Genomic DNA, 19,953 nt, shown 5'->3' with positions numbered 1-19,953 from the left:
TCATCATAAACCTCTCACGTCATTTCAGAGCCTGCCTCTCTCTCCTGTTTGCAATCACATCATTCCCTTCACCTGGGTCTCCCTGGCCGCCTCCTCACCTGCAGCTCGTTTCCTAATCACTTCCTCAGCCCATATCATTTATATACAAGTCCTAGTTCATCAGTCATTGGCCAGATATTGTCTAGTGTTTTTTCCACCTAGCTTTCCAGCCTTTCTTTGTCTTGCCTGACTTAGTAGTTCACTAGCAAAGACCACGCCACAATAATGTTGTTAACAGGTTTAATGGAAATTCAGGACGTATTGAATGTTCAGAAGGACTGATGGATGGACGTAGAAAGGGGGAGGTGGAGGTGGAAGAAGGATGTCGTCAGTTAGGCTGGTGTCGGAGGTCGTAATGAAGTCCGGACAGAGGGAGACTCAGTGTGGCGGTTCCGTCTGCCGTTTTGTTTGAAGCCTTACAGTTAGATTATTAAGCCAAACTAAAATACAGTGTTGCGTTTGGCAATGCAGGGAAACAGATTGGACCCAAATGCAGACAGGTGAAGAAGCAGCAGGATGAAGTCAGGGATTTATTTTCAAAAAGCTTTCAGTGATCAAAAAGTCCAAATGGCAGTGGGTCCAGCAGACAGATAACAAGGAACTGAATAGCAGTGATGATGATCTGACAACGGAACAAAGGGAGTGGACCGTCCGGTACATGTAGTGACTGACTAATGGGGAAGTGGGAACAGGTGAGCAGAGGTGTGGTCAGAGGTGTGGTCAGAGGTGTGGTCAGTGCAGGGCTAACGAGGGGCAGGTGAAACTAATCAAAGAGGCGGGAAACAGTATTACTGCAGTATGTTACCCGCTTCTAGCTGGCTTAATTCTTAGCTTCTGTGGCTTGTAGACGCCGACAGTAATGTTAATATTGGCGTTGATTAGCAGCGGTGTTCTCATGACTTAACCACTCGAGTACACGACTTCCCATGTTGTAAACACAAGCTCACAAGCTTCATTCGAAGGCACCAGTACTCATCACTTTTTGTTGCTGATGTTAAATATATTTATATCCTTTGAAGTTTCAACACTCGTCACACACTCGACACTTTGTCAGACCCCTCGGTATCGCTTTTTTCCGTCACACTAAACACGTGCTTAACAGTCCTTCGGCGTCACTTTTCAGTCGCGGTAAACACGTGCTTAATGTTACACAAAATTACACAAAACACAAAAACACTTCTTTAGGTTTAAGCAACAAAACCACTTAGGTTAAGGAAAAAAACAGCACGGCTGGGCTTAAAATTATACTACATTTTTACAGTGCCGTTGTGAACACGAGACACAAACGAACAGTTGATTATAATGTTAAAGGGAAACATAACGCACGGGACAAGAACAGCGGTCTCCCGGATGAAACGCGCCCACCCTGAGTGTCTCTTTCACTCTTTATAATACGTCACCACAGCACTTTTACTGTTGCTGTAGATGGGTTTACATTGTAGTTAATTTAAAGCCCGGTGCATCTCCTACCGCTGCGAAAGGCTGCCTTGTGCGGCATTATCGAACGCCGACGGCCGTGACAAAGCGTTTCAATCTTATATGCACATATACATTTGTGAAAGTTTTAAGGTAGAACTTGAGCTTGTATTGTCTAACAGTGGATATAAATGATCATATTTTAGTTAAATAACCCAACAGTAACATCACCTTTAACAATAAACTCAGCTTTGATCATCACACTACCAAACAGAGGCTCTCCGCCATCCGGAAAACGCACAGTCACACCACCAAACCTTCTGTTCCTCCTGTAGCATCATAGAGAACCCAACCTCCTCTACTGGTCCACGTTCTCACCGTCACCAACAGGAACAAACTCCTCACAATCACAAACAATGCCTCCAAAATCTCCATATTCCCAGCCTCCCAGCCCTCATTGACACCGCCGTCACACGCAAAGCACTCACCATAGCACATGACCTCGGCCACCTCCTGAACTCATGCTTCACTCTGCTCCCATCTGGCCACAGATACAGATCTGTACAACAATAACACTCTATGACACACCATATTTGTGTGACTGTATGTGTTTTTGTGATTGATGTTCATTAATTGTTTTTATGTGTGAACAAACTTCTTCAACCCTAAATAGCAGAGGGGTAATCTGCATTATTACTTCACAATTAATATGTTCCATTCATCTAAAAATTACAAGAAGAGCACACTTGTTGTTGTTTTTTCTGGTGCTGACTGTGTTGAAGTTTAGTTGAAGGTTATTTATAAGGACAGGAAGCCAAGCGCAGTATTTATATATTTGTTCCTCTGTACTGAGAGCCCATGTCATTTCCATGCAGAAAACATTTCCAGTGGTTTCTCTGATCTGCACTAAGCTTATTATCACAGGAAGTGACATCACATGCAGCTGCTTCGTGCTATTCTTTTATTTCTCTTTACCGTCAGTGATACTGTTTTGTTTACGCAGCACGGTTTTGAGACAGCAGCCCAAAAATAACTAAAAATGTGATGCCTCTTCTCTCTGAAGGGCCCCGTTTCTTCAACAATTGAAACCTACATCTCCAAGTTAGACATTTATAAACCTACCATGATTACAGTTCTTGAAACTGAAATGAAATTCTGGCTCTTTTTATGAATCTGCTCTAGGAACATACTGTATGTGTGAAAGACAGAGTGAGACTGTGTTCTTATGGCAAACATCAAGCACTGTGCTGCTCGGGGGCTACAACTATGACCGGATGAGTTCTCCTCACCTGATCTGGATTCCTGCTTTAACATCTCGAGGTTTTTGGATTTTAAATGGCATGCTTGTTCATCTTCAAGAAAAGATGTCATACTGTATTTCAGGAATAGGCGTTCCACAGTTTGACCTTTGTGCACTCGTGGAAGAAGTGTTGAGATCTTTTACTTAAGTGAAAAGTATCAATACAACAAATCATGAAGTTATCCTTAAATAAACTTAAAGGTACTATATGTAACTTTCAGAACATCCTTGTTATGACAATCCTTGTTAAGTGAACTGCAGTCGGCATCCTGTTGCTTCAGATTGTGCACTCCGTAAGCGCGAGCGATCATCTTGGGCATCGGCCAAAACAGTCACGTGACATTACATTATAATCATACATCACCGTTACTATCTGTAATGTCCAATCTCCATCCATCCATCCATCCATCCATTTTCTTTCTGCTTATCCGGGGCCGGGTCGTGGGGGCAGCAGGCAAAGCAGGGAATTCAGACGTCCCTCTCCTCAGCGACGTTTTCCAGCTCTTCCTGGGTGACCCCGAGGCGTTCCCAGACCAGACCAGATATATAATCTCTCCAGCACGTTCTGGGTCTACACCGGCGCCTCTTACCAGTTGGACGTACCCAGAAAAACCTCGAAAGGGAGGCGTCCAGGAGGCATCCTGATCAGCTGCCCGAACCACCTCAGCTGGCCTCTTTCGACTTTAAAGTAACTAGTAACTATAGGTGTCAAATAGTGAAATAAAAAGTATACATTTCCTCCTCAAATGTAGCAGATATATATCAAGCATAAAATATAAATAGCTGGTGCAAGTACGTACTGATAGCTCTGTTCAGTTTACAGTAAATGTCCCAGTAAATCATGACAAGGAGGCAGCATACACCCTATCAGAACCCTGGAACTGAATAGAACTCAACTATTTTTCATTATGGATTACACCTGTTTATTTATTAATTAGACCAGTAGATCCTGATGCGTATGGGGGCTCAATTGAATAACCTTAATACCATGAATATATACTGTGTGTTTATAGGGGGTCTGTCAAATGGTATCCCAAAGTAAACAAGGGTTCCCTCTGCAGGACAAGAAGTGGAAGCACCAACATAAAACTGACAAACAGGCTGCAGCAACTGAATGCTTTGCTGACATCTAGTGTCATATGATACACAATCAGAGCTTCAGACCTGCATTGGCTTCAACTTTTAATTTAGTGCATTTCTTACGCTGATTAGGCATATTGTTTTTAGGGCCTTGGAGAGTATATATTTATAGAAATAGTGGCGTGTGCAGAGAAAACACAGGACGCGTTTATTGTGCATAATCTTTATTTGTTACTATAGTTTTGCTATAGCACTTAGCACACCTTTGGTGGCGCAAGAAAATAAAACAAGCTGACTTATCTATTTGAAAAATATAAAGACATCTTTATTACTTTGCAAATAATACTAAGCAGCGTAACATCAGAAAATGATGATGATGATGATGATGATGATGATGTATATAACACAGAAATGCAGTGCAGTCGCAATTATTGTTAAAACTGTGACATCAAAGTTTTAAAAAAATAGCATTCAAATGAAATAAGCAGCATAAAGAGAGCCCTAAATGTGTGTGTGGAAGGCGTGTACACTAGAAACATAAAATATTTAAGTGGAAGCAGCACATAAAGCTACAATATTCGTTCACACTACACATATACTGTGCACATTATCACATGCGTACTTGTACAGGAGGAGAGCGATGTCTAATTTAAACAATTCACATTTGCTGTGCAAAACATTACACTTGTTGTCGCCATATTACATCTTGGCAAAGTCTGTCCAACGAGTACTTGAGCTGCGTAAGAAATTCAGCTGCAGTATGACTCCCACTACGAGGCTGCAGAGCTAACACCTCCGCCTCGTCCGCATCACTGAACAGACTTTGCAAACTAGCAGTTTAAACAGTCAACAAACATCTGCATGTCTTTTTAGGCGGTAGGGCTGATTAGCATCAAAGCACTGACATTAGAGTCTTTTCCCAAAGGTCGTCCCAATCATGTTCAGTATTTGTCTTATTGCTGTACAAGGGGAGTAGAAAAGTATGTTGTTATAGGCGTGCCATAAAAAAGAATAAAACTGTAAAAGAATAAAAAAAGAAATGTGGAAATATATATAACAAAATCTAAAATAATAATTATAAGCATTTTCATTTATTTGTTCTTTTATTTCTGTATTTATTTATTTATATATTTTTAACAATATATATTATTTAATTTTCACATATAAATTACACTATTTGTTGTATATTTAGAAAAATTATGTTTATATTGTTTATATTTTTATACAGTGTCATGTATTTATTTGTATCCCTTTACTTTTCCTTATTCCTTAGTCGTCAATTCCTGCACATATATATTCTATCGTAAATTTTAAAAATAGAGTAATTTATATGCAGAAAATAAATACATATATATTTTTTTAAATACTTAATTAAATATGTACAGAAAAAAATGAACAAATAAATGACAAAATAAATGTAAATGCTTATAATCATTCTTTTATATTTTATTATTCGTCTTTATATTTCCACATTTATTTATTATTTTATTGCTCTTTATATTTCCACATTTATTTTCTTATTCCTAAACAGATTTATTCTTTTTTATGGCACTCCTATGACTCCATAGAAGAGACCCACACACGGGGGTCCAGTAGACAGACGTCTTAATTCTATTTAAAGGTACTGATGGTATCACAGATTAGCATCGCTAGCAGGAAAGGCAGTGTTTGAGCAGTTATCCATTACTATTACTGATTACCATGTCAGCCACTTGAATACCTGTCTAGTTTACATACTATGTCTGTATTTGAGCAAACTGGTGAGACTGTAATCCAAATTAAAATTAAACCAACAGACACTCTTTAATGAGTCTGTAGCCAATCAAAAGGCTCTCTATTGTTTTAGTGTTTGAGAGAAGATCTCCACTTGTAATGCCAGTGTATACAATCAAACCAGAGCAGTAATAATAAGAATAAAATAAGATGCAATATAAATCTATATGAAGCATCTGTTTTTCTTTAACAAAAAAAATACAATAAATCCCACAAAATGAATAGTCACTCGGCCATTAACGATACGATTGTTTATATAGATGAGTCCCAGTTAATCTTATTTACAAGGGAGACCTGATCGACGCAACAGATTAAAAACATTATAATAGAAAATTAACACTGTTGCAATGTCTTTCACTTGATAATGTAGTAATTTATTTACCTTTTTTGTGAAACAATGGTGTTCAAGGTACAGTGGTGAGAATCACATAAAACCTTTCGCACCTCGAAGGTACGTTTTTAAAGAATAGCTCAATAAAACCTTGATTTCATCCAGTCTAATTTAATTAGAGGGGGTTTCATGGCTTTTATTCTCTGCCCTAAAAAATAAAATAAAGTCATATCACAGAGTCAACCAGTGACCATCAAACCAGAGTCACAAATCATGTAAGAAAGGTCCATTGAGTCGTTACCATGTAACAGTGAGAGTTCACGGACTCAGAAGACCCACAGCCATCGGAAGTGACATCACCAGCGACAAAAACCACGGCGCCGATTTGAACATCACACTGATCGCAGAGCAGATTGGAATAATCCCTGTAACAGAGCAGAATGTGATTATAGATGTTGTCCCTGGAGGAAACAAAGAGCCAAAACAACAAGCTGAATATACTCACTGTGATGGACGGCCATGCTGTTCTCCTTCCAGCTGCTGCCCTGGTAAACCCTGCAGGTGTAGGTGAAAGGCTTCTCGTCGTCCATCGGGGCCCAGGTGAGGCGGCACAGATTGGGATAGACCAGGCTGACGTTGCTCCTCCTGCGGTCCTCCGTGGACACGTAGATGACGGCGTTGGGGAAGGTGCTGCCCACCAGGCGGCTGTCCTGCCGGTACTCGCAGTAGGGGCCGGGGACCTGGTAGGTCTGCGGGAACTCGCAGTCCACCCTGACGTTTCGCTCCAGGTAAGTCAGACACGGAAACATCTGAGGCCCGCGAGGCGTGAACAGAAACGTAAACACCGAGCTCACTGGAAGAGACGCAGACAGGATGGGAATCACAAATGCTCTCTTTTTCAATTCATGCTGAGAACACTGTAATATGGGATAAGCACAATGATGACCCCACACATAAAGCCAAAGCTACACAATGACTTATATATATTGATATTTAGTAAAGACATATCTGGCAGCCTTGCATCTATTATGTGCATAGATCTGTTTTGACACCACAGTTAAAAAATATATATTTTTATGTAAAGCTCCGTCAATTTGCAGCAACAAATTATTTATTTTGTTGGTAATTCTGAGTATTTTTCTTGTAAATTTGTGACTTTAATTCCTGAGTTTTTTTTCTTGCTGACTCCAGAACATTACAGAGTAACACCGCTGTTTTTATATAGGGTACTTAATCAAACCCCAAAGTGTTCAATATAGAATAAATAAAAGAGCCACTATGAAACAAATAAACATATGAATAAAAAGTGCAGAACACAGTTTATGAAATAAGTGAAGCAATTATTAAAACTCAACCCATTATTATGAAATTTTGGCATTTTACAGTTCCGCAAATTTCATGGTAGTTAGGTGATAATTAGTAAGTAACCTATTTTAAATTTCTTTGGAATTACTGCAAAATTATCCCAATATTTACCTCAAAATGTATAGAAAATTACTTTATTATAAACATTATTTATTGATTATATGCTAAAATAGCATATAAATATGGCCCTTAGGCTTCAGAAGACACTTCTGATCAGGCATAAATGTCACCATTGTGTGACTTACTGTCTACACAAATGTTACCTGGTAGCTGATGTCAAGGATTTTTTTTTTAAGAAAATTCAAATAAGTTAATTGATAATTATTATCTATTTATCAGCAGACATGAAAATAAAGCAGATCAATTCACTTTGTATTCTTTTCCTGGAAATGTATTAAATAAATTACCAGCTATTGGGAAATAGCGGAATATAATCATTAAATTATGTTTCTAATAAAATCATTTTCAATACATTTTGAGGTAAATATTGTGGTAATTTGGGCAGTACTGATTCATATTGTCATGAAAGTGGTGTTGTCACCGCCCTCTCACCTTACAGCCAATCACTGCATAGCAACTTCTACCAAATGTAGCTCATGTTAGCTAGAACAACAATGTCAAAGTTATTTATCTGAATCAACTGACTACAGGCTGCTGCTGTAAATAACCAACAAGTTCTCATCCCAACTCGTCGCATACTGACGCTTTGTCAGACCCCTCAGCGTCACTCTTTCCTGTTGCAGTAAACACGTCCTTAATGTTGTCAAGTAAACAAGAATATTTCCTTAGGTTCTGTCAATAAAACCACTAAAGTTAGGTTTAAGAATAAGCACCATGGTTGGGCTTTAAACGACTACGTTTGGGACATGAACCAACAGCTGATAACGTGACATACGGGACATGAACACCTTGTGTTTATTGGACCCATCCACCTCCCCTCCCTCCCGCTCAGTGTGTGTCTTTAGTCTTTATTAACTTAAATTGTGGTTATGAAGAAATGAGTCAGACTGTCAGATTAATGTGTTGTTTAACTCCCTGTTTATCTCGGCACCTGTTTGTGTGCACATTTTGACCCTGGCACGAGCAAGACGCAGTGCGTGCCTGAGGGGTTATCTGTAGCCTACAGTGCCTCCTCATTTCACTATAAATAACCTTTTAAGGTGGCAGCTGGCTGGAGAAGATCGCTAGATAACAACCTACTTGCTCTTGGCTATATCGTATGTTATTTCCAGTAAATATCCCAATATAAAACGTGTGTTTTCTGTTTAAAAAATAGGCTACAAATGCAGGAAGATAACAAGTAACCCATCTTTTAAGTGGTTACGTCTCCAGCTGCAGTCTGATCTGGAGCTCACAGCTGATATGTACGTGGTTTGTTTACATGACGTAACAGAAATGCAGATTTAATGGATTCAGTGTGGACAGAGAGCGTCGCATCCAGTTAGGACACGCTGTTAGTTTATAACCTGTTTTTGTGGACATAACAGCATGTGTATGTATGCGTGCGAGCCTGTGCGCATAAAGTGACAGTATGTATACCCCTCTCTGTCAGTTTATTTCTTTCATGAAACATGATAATGTTAAATACACACTTAATAAAGGCTGTATGAGGTGAAAAAAATGCCCCCCCCCGTCAAAGCTGATTGCCTGTCCACTCTAATACTCTGGCGCCGACCCTGACGAAGCGTCGGTATCTGACGCCGTGGGAATGAGAATCTCTTCCTGATGCTGAATCATAAACCACGCTGAACAATTTCACACCATTTATTAGCCGGATATAATTATTTATTATTTACAGGGCTGCATGGTGGTGCAGTGGTTAGCACTGTCACCTCATGGCAAGAGGGTTGCAGGTTCGAACCCGGCTAGGTGCCCTTCTGCACAGAATTTGCATGTTCTCCCCGTGTTCGTGTGGGTTTTCTCCGGGTGCTCCGGTTTCCCCCTGCAGGTTTGGTTAATTGACTCTAAATTGCCCGAGGTGACCGACTCAGCTTTGCGTCCCAGGTCGAGAGGTGGGTCGGACCAGGGTTGATTTCGATGTGAATGGCACGCACCGGGGTTGCTAACAAACGGGGCGGGACAAATCTAATCGGTTGCAAATGAGGGCGCAAAGTCGTGACGCAACTGTCATGGCTCATAAACAAACTGTGGAACAGCAGCAGGAATGATTTCAGAGGTGAACGACGGGCGAGAACAACACGGATGTATAGCGACATTTTGAGGTGCGGCATTGTTTGAATTGACAAAAGGAGGGTTGAACCAGGATCAGATAACCCTTATTGACGCTGGTCATTGGTGTGAAAGGGGTATATGTATCCTTGGATCAGCTCCATCCCTCCCCGCGACACTGAACAGGATAAGCGGTTACAGATAATGGATGATTATTTATTTAATATTGAACACTTTGGGGCTTCGCAGTACTTCTGTGCTTTATATCTTATCAATTTAGGTCTATGCAGATATTTCCTCAATAAATGAACATGAAGAAGTCCAAGGTGGTGATGTCACTGTAATACCGAGCTTTAGGGAAGATGTCATCTACAGTAGATACTCATTTTCCCATCTCCCATTCATTCCCATGTATAAGTATAACTTTACAGCCTAATACATCAGGATTACATCATCCTAATGAAGCTTTACTGGTGTGGTGGAATCGGGTAATGACACCTTTGCTGCAGTATTATTGAATTTCTGTCATGGACAATCTGGATTTGATCCCAAATTGACTTCCATGACAACACAGGCCTTTCATTACATTTCAATACATTTATTTTTTTTGTGCAACTGTGTTAATCTTTTTTAACATAATCACCCATATAGGCCTGTTTATAAATCCAACTTTAAATGGAACTTCTGGCAAACAACGACCTCAAATCACAGCATTATGTTTCTACAGTAGATTTATTAACAGTCTGATAATAATAAATAAGCAAAGACACATACTGTGAGTAGTTTGATGCGTGATGGTGATGCTGCCAAAGAGGAGACAGGCCGTGATGAGCAGGTGCATCTCCATGGCGACTGGTGTCTGTCAATAACCTTCACAGCACCTCTCACTGCCTGGAGGAGTTCAACATGGGACAACATGAAGAAGTTGCACATGCAGAAACCCAAAAAAACATCACTGATTCATGCACAAAGAAAACAAAGTAAACATGCACCATATATTTAGGCCCCTGTGTCCTTTAGCGCAGTGATAGCAGGCCTGGATGTGCAGCTCTGCCTGCAGCCCTAACATGCAGAGAGGAGAGGACTACGCCCATGATGCAACGACTCTGCTCTGCAGCAAACTGCAGATCTGCTCTCACTATAGTGCGCATATTGTGTTCTTACTGCAGATGAAAGACAGACATGCAGATCTTCTGATACACGCAGGACCGATCAGGACATTTCTTTCCCTCACTGACATGTCTAAGCTTCATTTGTCCCCCTCTGCAGCTGAGACAGCCGGTCTTACCTGATGTGATGTCTGGTCCCTGTCCCGAGGTGGAGCTGCGCCGATGTGCCAGTATGCAGAGCAGAGGAGCAGCAGCAGAGCGGAGCAGCTCACTGTTGGACTGAGGATGCAGTTCTAGCTCTGGAGCCTACGTAGTCACTCAAACACGCACACATCCTAAAAAAGAACATGCACAGCACTGATCCAGGAGCAGGGAAATTAATTTCCATTTATTAAAGTTACAGCTCTGCACAAAGATTTAATGCTCATTAGCTCGTCAGGTGTGACTCAATCTTGACCAGGAGGTGAATCCTACTATGTTTTTGGAGTTCATGTTAAAAAAAAGTTGTGGAACTGGAACTTTATTCATAATGCAAATACATTTTCTTTTCATACCCCTACATCACTACTCCCAATCCTCCCATCCCAGATTATTGGTTTTGGGGAGCTGTCACATCTTGGTGCAAAACAAGAGTTCCCTCTGCAGGACAAAAACTGGAACACCACCAGTTCACACCTGGCATTAGGATGCCTCATGCAGTCTCTAGTGACCACTTTGTGATCGGATCTCACTTCCCTGCTCTATATGCAAATAAACACGTAGTGAACACATGGCTGTAATATTACAAGATTGTCAGTAGTAATATCCTACATATTCATGAATTTTATTAACATCAAAATGTAAGGTTATTGTACCGGCCGCTGGCACCGCTGCCTTTGCCAGGCAACGAGAGAGAGAGAGCTCTCTTTGCATGCCTAGTGTGATAGTCTGTAGATTAAGTCGCCTAAGATATGTAAGGGATAATGTACAGCCAGCGGGTCATTGTTGTGAAAGTATCCCCGGCAGGGCGATGCTGGTCTCCAATCGCCGTGAAGGGGATTCTTTCACAACAATGACCCCCTAGCTGTATATTATCCCGCCTATTACACGGCTACTTACTTAAGAATTCAATAATTTGACACAAAAACGGTCCACCAGAGTCCGACATCAGAGCTGCGCCCATAGCAACGGTCGGCAATAAAAGAAATTACAGACCGCAGAACACCATGATTGACCAATCAGAATCGAGTATTCAACACAGCCGTGTAATACATTTTAATAAAAGTTTAATACAGTTGTACCGACGTTTCCATGCTGAGAGGCAGACAAACGCTTGCGTCTGTTTGTCTATTCACATGAAGAGCACAGAGACCCGCGGATCCCAGCGGGACGTCAGTTGAGTAGGCTGTCCTTAATGTGGCCCAGGACATATTTGCGTACACACTGCTAAAAGAATGTGGCTGTATGTGGCCCAGACCACCTCTGAATGTGGTCTGAAAGATCAGATCTCAATGCATCTTTAGTGCGTTCACACCTGAACTTAGAGCGATCCACTTGTGATCCGATCACTCAGGATGCATGTTAATACCGCTCTGAACAGGGCCTTACGTCCACTGTTTTTTCCTGTGGCCTCTGTGTGTTTCAGGTCTACCATAACGCTTTCTCAGTGCCATCACTCACACCTCATCATTGGACAAAGATTCAATAATAAGCATCAGCATGTTGTAATTCAAGTGTTCTGAGAGAAAACTAGACTTCTGCTCCTCCTCATGGCTCTGTTTTCAGGCTTTAAAACATCTAGCCCGTGACGGGAGACTTTGGCAAATCACAGGTCATTTCAGAGAGAGAGAGCGTTCCTATTGGCTGTGCTCCGGCTGGTGGGCGGTGCTTGGTATTTCCTCAGCAGATCTCAACATGGCTGCCGGATCACAAACTTTCTCATTCCACAGCTAAACAGTACACTACAAGATGTTTCTGAAAACATTTGAGGAGAGAATTAGGCATTATAGTAACAGAATATTGATTCATATTTGATCAGCGCTGCCTAGTTTGACTGTTTGATCAGAGTTGGTGAGTGATTGACAGCTGCTCAGAGACAGCAAGGCTCCAGCTCGGCTGTGATTGGTTGTTTTCCTCCGGTCTGTGAAATCTTGCAGATGATTGCAGTAGTCTAGTTTCTGTTGTTTGCTGATTATTCACTATATTATTATTTTTTTTTCTCGTTCTGTTATTTTGTTTTTCAGTCCTTGTATTTCATAATCATGCATGTGCTTTGGCCATGAATGTCATAATAAGTATTGAATTGCATTGACTTGAACTGATTGCACGTGTACAAATGCACTATAGTTTATTTAGCACCTGCTGTAGCAATGTGAATGAATTCAATAGACATGTTCAACATGGGAGATCATGAGAAAGTTGCACATTCAGCCCCAGAATACCTTCACTGAACTAAAGCAGAAAAACACAAGAGTCTTTCAATCCACAAAGTTAACATGCAGACTGAGTGCAAACTACACCACACAGTATGTTACTGTATCAAACTGGTGCAACACTAGCAGGCCTGGATGTGCTGTTCTGTCTGAAGCCCAGTTCAGGCTGCAGATGAGACTACACCCATGCAGTGTCTTTACACTGTATACTGGGTCAGTGGGGCATTTAACACGTTACTGGAAGAAAAAAATGCATCAAAGTATTAATATTATATTAAGCACTAATATCCAATATTTTTTTGGCATTGTTATGTAGTGAAAACATATTTACATATACATATTTAAAGATGAAAAAATAGGATGGAAGCTATTGAAGAAAATGCTGTTGTACTGTATATGGGTCGTACCTGCAGTGTGTTGGCCCCAAAACAGTAAAATGCACCACTGACACCTCCATAATTAAGATAAACTTTAGTCGATATTTAATTTGAATTTGAATCAGTCGAGCAAACATGGAGGAATAGGAAAACCATTATGCAGTAATTTATTGATGGTCCCTAAGCGTTCCAGCTGTTGTGTGTGGGGGCTGGGGAGGTTTACTACGCAGATTAAAGCTGAATGTTAAAGATCCAGCTGTGTGCTGCTGTGTGATCATGTGTCAGAGTCTGACATCACACATGTGTGAACTGTAAATGTATAACGGTATATCAGTACTCTGCTCTTCCAGTGTTGCTGCGTAGCCTGAATGTGGTGAAATAATGAGGTCTGGCAGGCAGAACCAGCACAAGGACAAACTGTGCAAAACAATGCAGTAAAGTTGTACTGCTTGTCCTGCTTGCAGCGTTAGCTACACATTATAATGATGCAAACATGCACGTGTGTTAGGACGCTTGATCGATGATATATCAGTAATTGCTCACCTCTCTGGACCATGCAGTCTGCAGTCAAACTTTCCACAAACTTCGCAGAAAGAAAAGTCTGCAGCAGCATCATGCTTGAGAAAATTTCCTTCAAAATAAAAGCCTTTGTTTTACATTGGGGATGCAATAAAGAAGAACAAACTTTATGTTGAAAATATCTTTCCAACTCTACCAGGTCTACCAGGTGCATGGATTTGTTTGGGAACAAAGAGCACGCCTCATAAACATCCCATTTCCTATTTCCTCTCGACTCAGCTTTCACATCCCCCCGAGACGGCTTCCCCACTCAGAGACGAGACTCTCCCGGTTCCCTCCGCCTCCGCCTCAAGCCGACACCGCTCCACCATCGCTCTCCTCCATCGCTCTCCTCCATCCATCCTTCTACAACACCTCTTCCCCTCATCCCTTCATCCCTTCAGCCCTTCATCCCCTCATCCCTTCATCCCTATCCCCTCATCCCCTCATCCCGCAACCCTCACCCTTCATCCTTCATCCCTCAACCCTTCATCCCTTCATCCCTGGACCCCTCATCCCCTCATCCCTTCATCCCTGGACCCCTCATCCCCTCATCCCTTCATCCTTCATCCCTCGACCCTCTTCCGCTCATCCCCCACCTGCAACCCTTCATCTCTCATCCCCTCATCCCTTCATCTCTTTGTCCATCGACCCTTTTCCCCTCATCGCCCACCTGCATCCCTTCATCCCTCTTCCCCTCATCCCTTCATCCCTCGACCCTCTTCCCCTCATCCCTTCATCCCTCTTCCCCTCATCCCTCAACCATCGACCCTCATCCCTTCATCCCCTCATCCCCTCATCACTCGACCCTCATCCCTCAACCATCGACTCTCATCCCTTCATCCCTTCATCCCTCAACCATCGACCCTCGTCCATTCATCCCTCAACCATCGACGCTCATCCCTTCATCCCTCGACCCTCATCCCTTCATCCCTCAACCACCGAGCCTCATCCCTTCATCCCTCGATCACCATCCCTCATCCCTTCATCCTCCTTCCTAACCCATTCCTCCTTCATCATCATTGCTCCCCTCCATCTCAATACATAATAAACTATTCCAAACCCGTACCATCACTGCTGTGGTCTTTGTTAGTGAACTAGTGGTGACTTAATCACTACTTGGTGCAGTTTGATGGTCTAGTGGTAGTAAGCCTATAGTATTATAGTATAGCATACCTCACTGAGGAGGAATCGGTGACGGCTCTGTGTTTCATCTGCAGTGTATCAACAGCAGCATCAGCAGAGGAGCAGCAGGGATCACAGCTACAGACTCTTTAATGAACAGAGTACAGAGCAAAATGGCAGATATCTCCTGCTTTCATTGTTTTCTGTGGGTTGTGCTGCTTTTCAGAGGCCTCTGCAACACTTCTGTCAGTGTCCTGGGAGACTGCCTCAGTATGGCAGTTGTTCAGCAACTGTCCGGGAAGGACCTTCACAAAATGGATGAGCAGTGTGAAGAGGATACAGTGAGAGGACACAGAGGATGCAATGAGAGGACACAGAGGATACAGTGAGAGGACACAGAGGATACAGTGTGCCCAGCTCTGCTTGTTCTTCATGTTTCTTTTAGACAACACAAACCAATCATTTTACTTCAGTCTTTAATATTTAGATAAACATTTTGCCACATTATAAATCCTCCACACTAAGCCAGCTCAAGCAGTGTCCAGACTGAAACATCTCAACAACTATCGGATGGATTACCATGGAGGCTAATTTAGTACAGGCATTCATGATCCCCAGAGGACTTTGGTGATCCCCTGACTCTTCATCTAGCTCAACCATGAGGTTGACAAGTACACACACATTCATGTCCCCCTCAGGATGAATTATGGTTATCCTCCGACTCTTCATGAAGCGATATCACCTGTTCAAAATTAAAAATGAATAGAGCCTCACAGAGCGGCTGTATAGACTTGACTATAATATATATACTATAATGAAAATACACACTAAAAGACCTCAGATCTCTGGAGTGTGAGAGCCATGTTACTACATACCCCTCCGCTCACTCCTCCCTTTCCAAGACTGCGGTAACGTGAGCTGCCAAGGTCAGAACCGTGGTAATGGCGTTGACCTCGCTCAGAGGCCATCCTTACTGTAATCACAATAGGAGCAACGGAAGTAAGACGGCGGCTGGCTGTACCCAAGCCCCCAGGAAGAGCGCAAGTCATTGATCCCAACTTTTGTAGTGGCCAAACGGCGGTACTACAACTTCTGTGTCCGTCACGTGATGCCACTGGGCCCAAAAATACTTTTTCTAATAGACTTAAATTGGGAAAGAGACACCTGTAACTCAGCGGATAATTTTTTTTAGGTGAATCAACTTCCCAGTACGAAAATTCTAATAGCCCTTATTAAAAAGTAACGTGATGTTGGGATCCCATGAACCGAGTCATGTGACTGAGCGGATGCTACTGTGCATGTTCCATGTGCCCAAAATCCGGGTACTTTTCCAGACGGAAGTCGAGCCATTTTGGCTTCATGCGCCACTGAGCAACTTTCATAGGAATGAACGGGATCCAACACAACTCAAAACACAACAATTATTAGTTTCAGGTTAATGAAAACATAGTTATGATTATTATATTCCATTTCTGCTAATAGATGTTACACACTGTTCCTTTAACAGTCTAATTCTGGTCCATTATAACATATTTAATGTAATATTAAATGATAAGCCTATTGGGACATATCATATCATCCTGCTTGTTATTTTGTTTTCCTTTATGATGTGTTTTTATATATTCAATGTGGCTGTAAACGCAGCATCGATCTTCAATACCTTAGTTGAAATTAATGATCTGCGTATTTGTGTTTAATATGTATATATTCTAATTTATGTTGGCAAAAGTGGCTGAGAAACTGCTGACACGGTTTGTACTCCGCTCACTGAATGAGGAGGAAATGTAGAACAGCTGCTGAGGTGTCTCAGCTAATCAAACCCTCATCACAACATTTTCCCTTTTCTACTTCATTCAGCCTGAATTCAATCTTTTCCGGATGAGGCCGTAGGTTTGTGTATTGATATGTGATCCTCTATCCTGTGGTAAAACAGAGGAGGATAATCAATAATAAAAAAAACCTTACACAATACTGAGAAATGTCCCCAAAGTCCAGTGGAGCAGCATTTTCTCCCCCCTTCTCTCTCCCCTCCCTCTCTGTCCCCCTCCCATCCTCTCTCTCCTCTGTTTCTTCTATAAGCCGACCTCTACTGTATCTACCCCTGGCATCACACTGCAGAGCACTGAGGAAAGCTCAAACTGCATCAGACAAGGTGAGAATGATTCATGTGCTATTATTTGCTGGATCTGAGCTGTGGTAAAATATTGAGCTATGCACAATGCTTGTCTTTCAGTCTGGGTGAAATATTGGGGTTTAACACTGGAGTCAGCACTAAAGCAAATATTTGAATGAAGGCGAGAGGGGCTTTGCATCAAGCAAACAAAATAGAGCTGCTTTATGTTCAGTATTTTCTTAGCGTATTAAATACAAGTAAGCAAACAATCAGCGCGAGAGAGGTTGAGCACAGAAATGTGTCAATGTTGGCAATCCACCAGCGAAGTTTGCAGCGTGAAAACAGTGAGGCTGTATTGTTCTCAGTTGTTCAGTGTTATATGGTACAGTGACTTTTCTAGAAGCGTGGTATTCATTCCTCTGAAATCTGACCCCGCTCTTTACAGCGTAGTCAGCTTTATTTGATTTTTGAAGATATGACAGTAAAACAAAAAGGCTGTTTGGTTCAATAGGGTGGTGTTAGTTTGTTCTGACTGTTTTATTCAATATCTTTTTCTTTTTTCTTTTGCAGGAAAGTTGGGAGAATGTTGTTGCTTGTCACAATTTTACTTTTTGGTAAGATCATTTACACAATGCGAATAAAGGACTCTTTTTCTGATATTTGCATGTCTTTTTCTTTCATTATGAATGAATTATTTCTGAGTGGGTTGAGTTTTTGGTGGTAAATATCTGATCATCTCTCACTACACATAGGATTTGCGTCAGGCCAGAAGGTGATTCAGTTGAACTACTGCTCTTTAAATGAAAACAATCTCAGGATGGACTGCAAATACGCGGTCCCGGCCGAGTCACCGGAACCATTTTGCAAGTACACGAATGGCGAAAGACTCTTCGACACCACCGACCCGGACGAGGAGCAGCACGCCCCCTTCAAGAAGCGCGCCAGAGCCCGCATCTTCCCGGGCAACATCTGCCGCTTTCTGTTTAAAAACCTGCCCAACGGCAAGTCCAACTTCACCTGCACCATCAGACTTCCCGACGTGGGTACGGCGTCCAAAACCTCAGTGGTTGAGAAAAGTAAGCTGCTGTTTACCACAGATGTGCACATCCTGTTATTTCACAAAAAAGACAACATTTGAGTGACTGCCAAAACAAAACAGCTCCTCCTTCCCAACCTGCATCCTTTTTTTCTTCTTGCAGGGCTCCTCCTTCCGTGCTCAGCGTGGAGTGTCCTATTACAAAGCTGCAGTGGCCTACTGCTGACCTTGATGACACTTCCCTTGCTGCTGGAAATTCACTGGCTGTGAACGAGGCGCCAAACTGCTGCATACGTTAACACTGCACCCATTATCATCCGGTGACTGCTGTTAGACTCTCCTCAAGTTGTGTGTATGCACAAAGTGCAATGAGTTGAACTGAGTGAACATACGGTATATATTTGGTATGTCACAGGCCTGCTAACTCTGCATCATGCACTCAATACTAAGCACACGTACTACTGCATACATACACTTTATACTCTCACATATTATTGAAATATGCAGTAGAAATCTGAAATCCAACAGGGTGATGAGTACAAAGCATGAATGTGACTTAATCTTAAACTGAAAGTCTATATTCTGTAATATTTAATATCTACATTCAATCATTTTATCAAATGTAATGAAAGATATTGAGCTTTAGCCTTCAGTCTTAATAACCAGATAGGACGAACTATCTATGAGGGATTTTAAAGAGAGATGCTTAACCAGCTAGCAATTTAAAGTTTTCTCAACTCAAAAGTGATGCAACGCTGCGCTCCGCAATGTGGCATCATTGCTGAGGAGTATCATCACTCTTTAAAGTAGGCAATCTATTTTGCCTGACTGAAATCTGTCCCCTGTGTCTTCTTCTTCTTGGCTGCCAAACGGTGAGGGCAGACAGAGGCGACCTTGCGCCACACAGGCCGACTGTAGAGGAAGATTGTGTTGTATTTGTCGATAAGAACCGGGTGGGGCGACAAAGACAGCTTTGGCAGGGTTTAATCTAACGACAAGCAGAGAAACAAAAACTTTAAAAGTGTGTTTGACTGACTACTAATGGATGCATGAGCAATAAAGTCTCTATTCTACTCCGAGGAGACGACGCGTAAAGAAAAACCAAACTCCGTTTTTATTTTGCCTTTCACTTGTGCCTGATCTCATGATCCATGTTCAGCCGAGGCTTGTTGTCAGTTTAGTCAGATCCACGTGGTTCTATTTATACACTGAATATGCTTTATATGGTGCGATGTTTTCTCTGATAACGGGATGTGGATGATTTTTACCTATGTATTATAGTTGAGTAGGTGTAGCCAAAGCACAATCATTTAATTGCACTGAAAAGCACTGCTGTACTACTGTATAATGACAATAAACTGAAGTGAAACTCAACAGCATCAGAGAAGATCATTAATTGAAGCTAACCAACCAATTGAATGTGTTTGTGCATGAGCTCCAGCATGTCCAGTTGGTATGTGCATTATGCTGAAGGTGCTGTTGTTGTCCTGTAGAGGGCAACACTGGGTCAAATTAGATTATACTTTAAAGTGTGAAAAGAGGAAGGAAATGATTTCAAGGATCTTAAAAATATGCAAATCAGAGTATTGTGTCTGAGCAGGTATTTTAGGGATTAACAGCACATAACAGCAATTCAACTGCACACATCGGCTAAAAGAATGTGCTTGTGTTCTTACAATGTCCTGAAAAGAAGATAGATAGGTATTGTGTTACAGCAGCAGGTTATACAGTAAATATAAAGTAAATATACA

The 19,953-nt window shown here is 41.7% G+C and overlaps 2 protein-coding genes across 4 annotated transcripts; one reads left to right on the top strand and one right to left on the bottom strand.

Moving 5' to 3' along the window:
* Nucleotides 1-4,048: 4,048 nt before the first annotated feature.
* Nucleotides 4,049-11,098, bottom strand: LOC141753015 (uncharacterized). Of its 3 annotated transcripts, XM_074611320.1 has the most exons (5): nt 10,762-11,098; nt 10,248-10,364; nt 6,445-6,792; nt 6,241-6,364; nt 4,049-4,794 (listed from the first exon to the last, which is right to left on the bottom strand). In XM_074611320.1, exons 2-4 carry the CDS (start codon nt 10,318-10,320, stop codon nt 6,258-6,260), a joined length of 528 nt encoding a protein of 175 aa, XP_074467421.1. In that variant the 5' UTR covers nt 10,321-10,364; nt 10,762-11,098; the 3' UTR covers nt 4,049-4,794; nt 6,241-6,257. The 3 variants fall into 3 exon arrangements, with proteins under 3 accessions (XP_074467421.1, XP_074467420.1, XP_074467422.1); XM_074611319.1 differs by having other exon boundaries at nt 4,049-6,364; nt 10,762-11,092; XM_074611321.1 differs by lacking the exon at nt 10,762-11,098 and adding an exon at nt 10,466-10,729 and having other exon boundaries at nt 4,049-6,364.
* Nucleotides 11,099-17,077: 5,979 nt separating this feature from the next.
* Nucleotides 17,078-19,573, top strand: thy1 (Thy-1 cell surface antigen). The gene is made up of 4 exons (XM_074611429.1): nt 17,078-17,205; nt 17,737-17,780; nt 17,919-18,242; nt 18,366-19,573. The coding sequence occupies exons 2-4, from the start codon at nt 17,750-17,752 to the stop codon at nt 18,470-18,472; spliced, it is 462 nt and encodes a 153-aa protein (XP_074467530.1). The 5' UTR covers nt 17,078-17,205; nt 17,737-17,749; the 3' UTR covers nt 18,473-19,573.
* Nucleotides 19,574-19,953: the final 380 nt, after the last annotated feature.

The sequence above is a fragment of the Sebastes fasciatus genome, chromosome 16 (genome assembly GCF_043250625.1).
Source record: "Sebastes fasciatus isolate fSebFas1 chromosome 16, fSebFas1.pri, whole genome shotgun sequence".
NCBI lineage: Eukaryota > Metazoa > Chordata > Actinopteri > Perciformes > Sebastidae > Sebastes > Sebastes fasciatus.
Note: the sequence above shows the minus strand (reverse complement) of the source record. Positions and strands in the feature narration are given on the sequence as shown.

Coding starts and splice junctions, on each gene's coding strand:
- LOC141753015 (XM_074611320.1), bottom strand. CDS start 10,320: ATGGAGATGCACCTGCTCATCACGGCCTGTCTCCTCTTTGGCAGCATC. Junction 6,793..10,247: donor CACGCATCAAACTACTCACA/GTATGTGTCTTT, acceptor CGTCTCTTCCAG/TGAGCTCGGTGTTTACGTTT. Junction 6,365..6,444: donor CAGCATGGCCGTCCATCACA/GTGAGTATATTC, acceptor GCTCTGTTACAG/GGATTATTCCAATCTGCTCT.
- thy1 (XM_074611429.1), top strand. CDS start 17,750: ATGTTGTTGCTTGTCACAATTTTACTTTTTG. Junction 17,781..17,918: donor TGTCACAATTTTACTTTTTG/GTAAGATCATTT, acceptor CACTACACATAG/GATTTGCGTCAGGCCAGAAG. Junction 18,243..18,365: donor AACCTCAGTGGTTGAGAAAA/GTAAGCTGCTGT, acceptor TTCTTCTTGCAG/GGCTCCTCCTTCCGTGCTCA.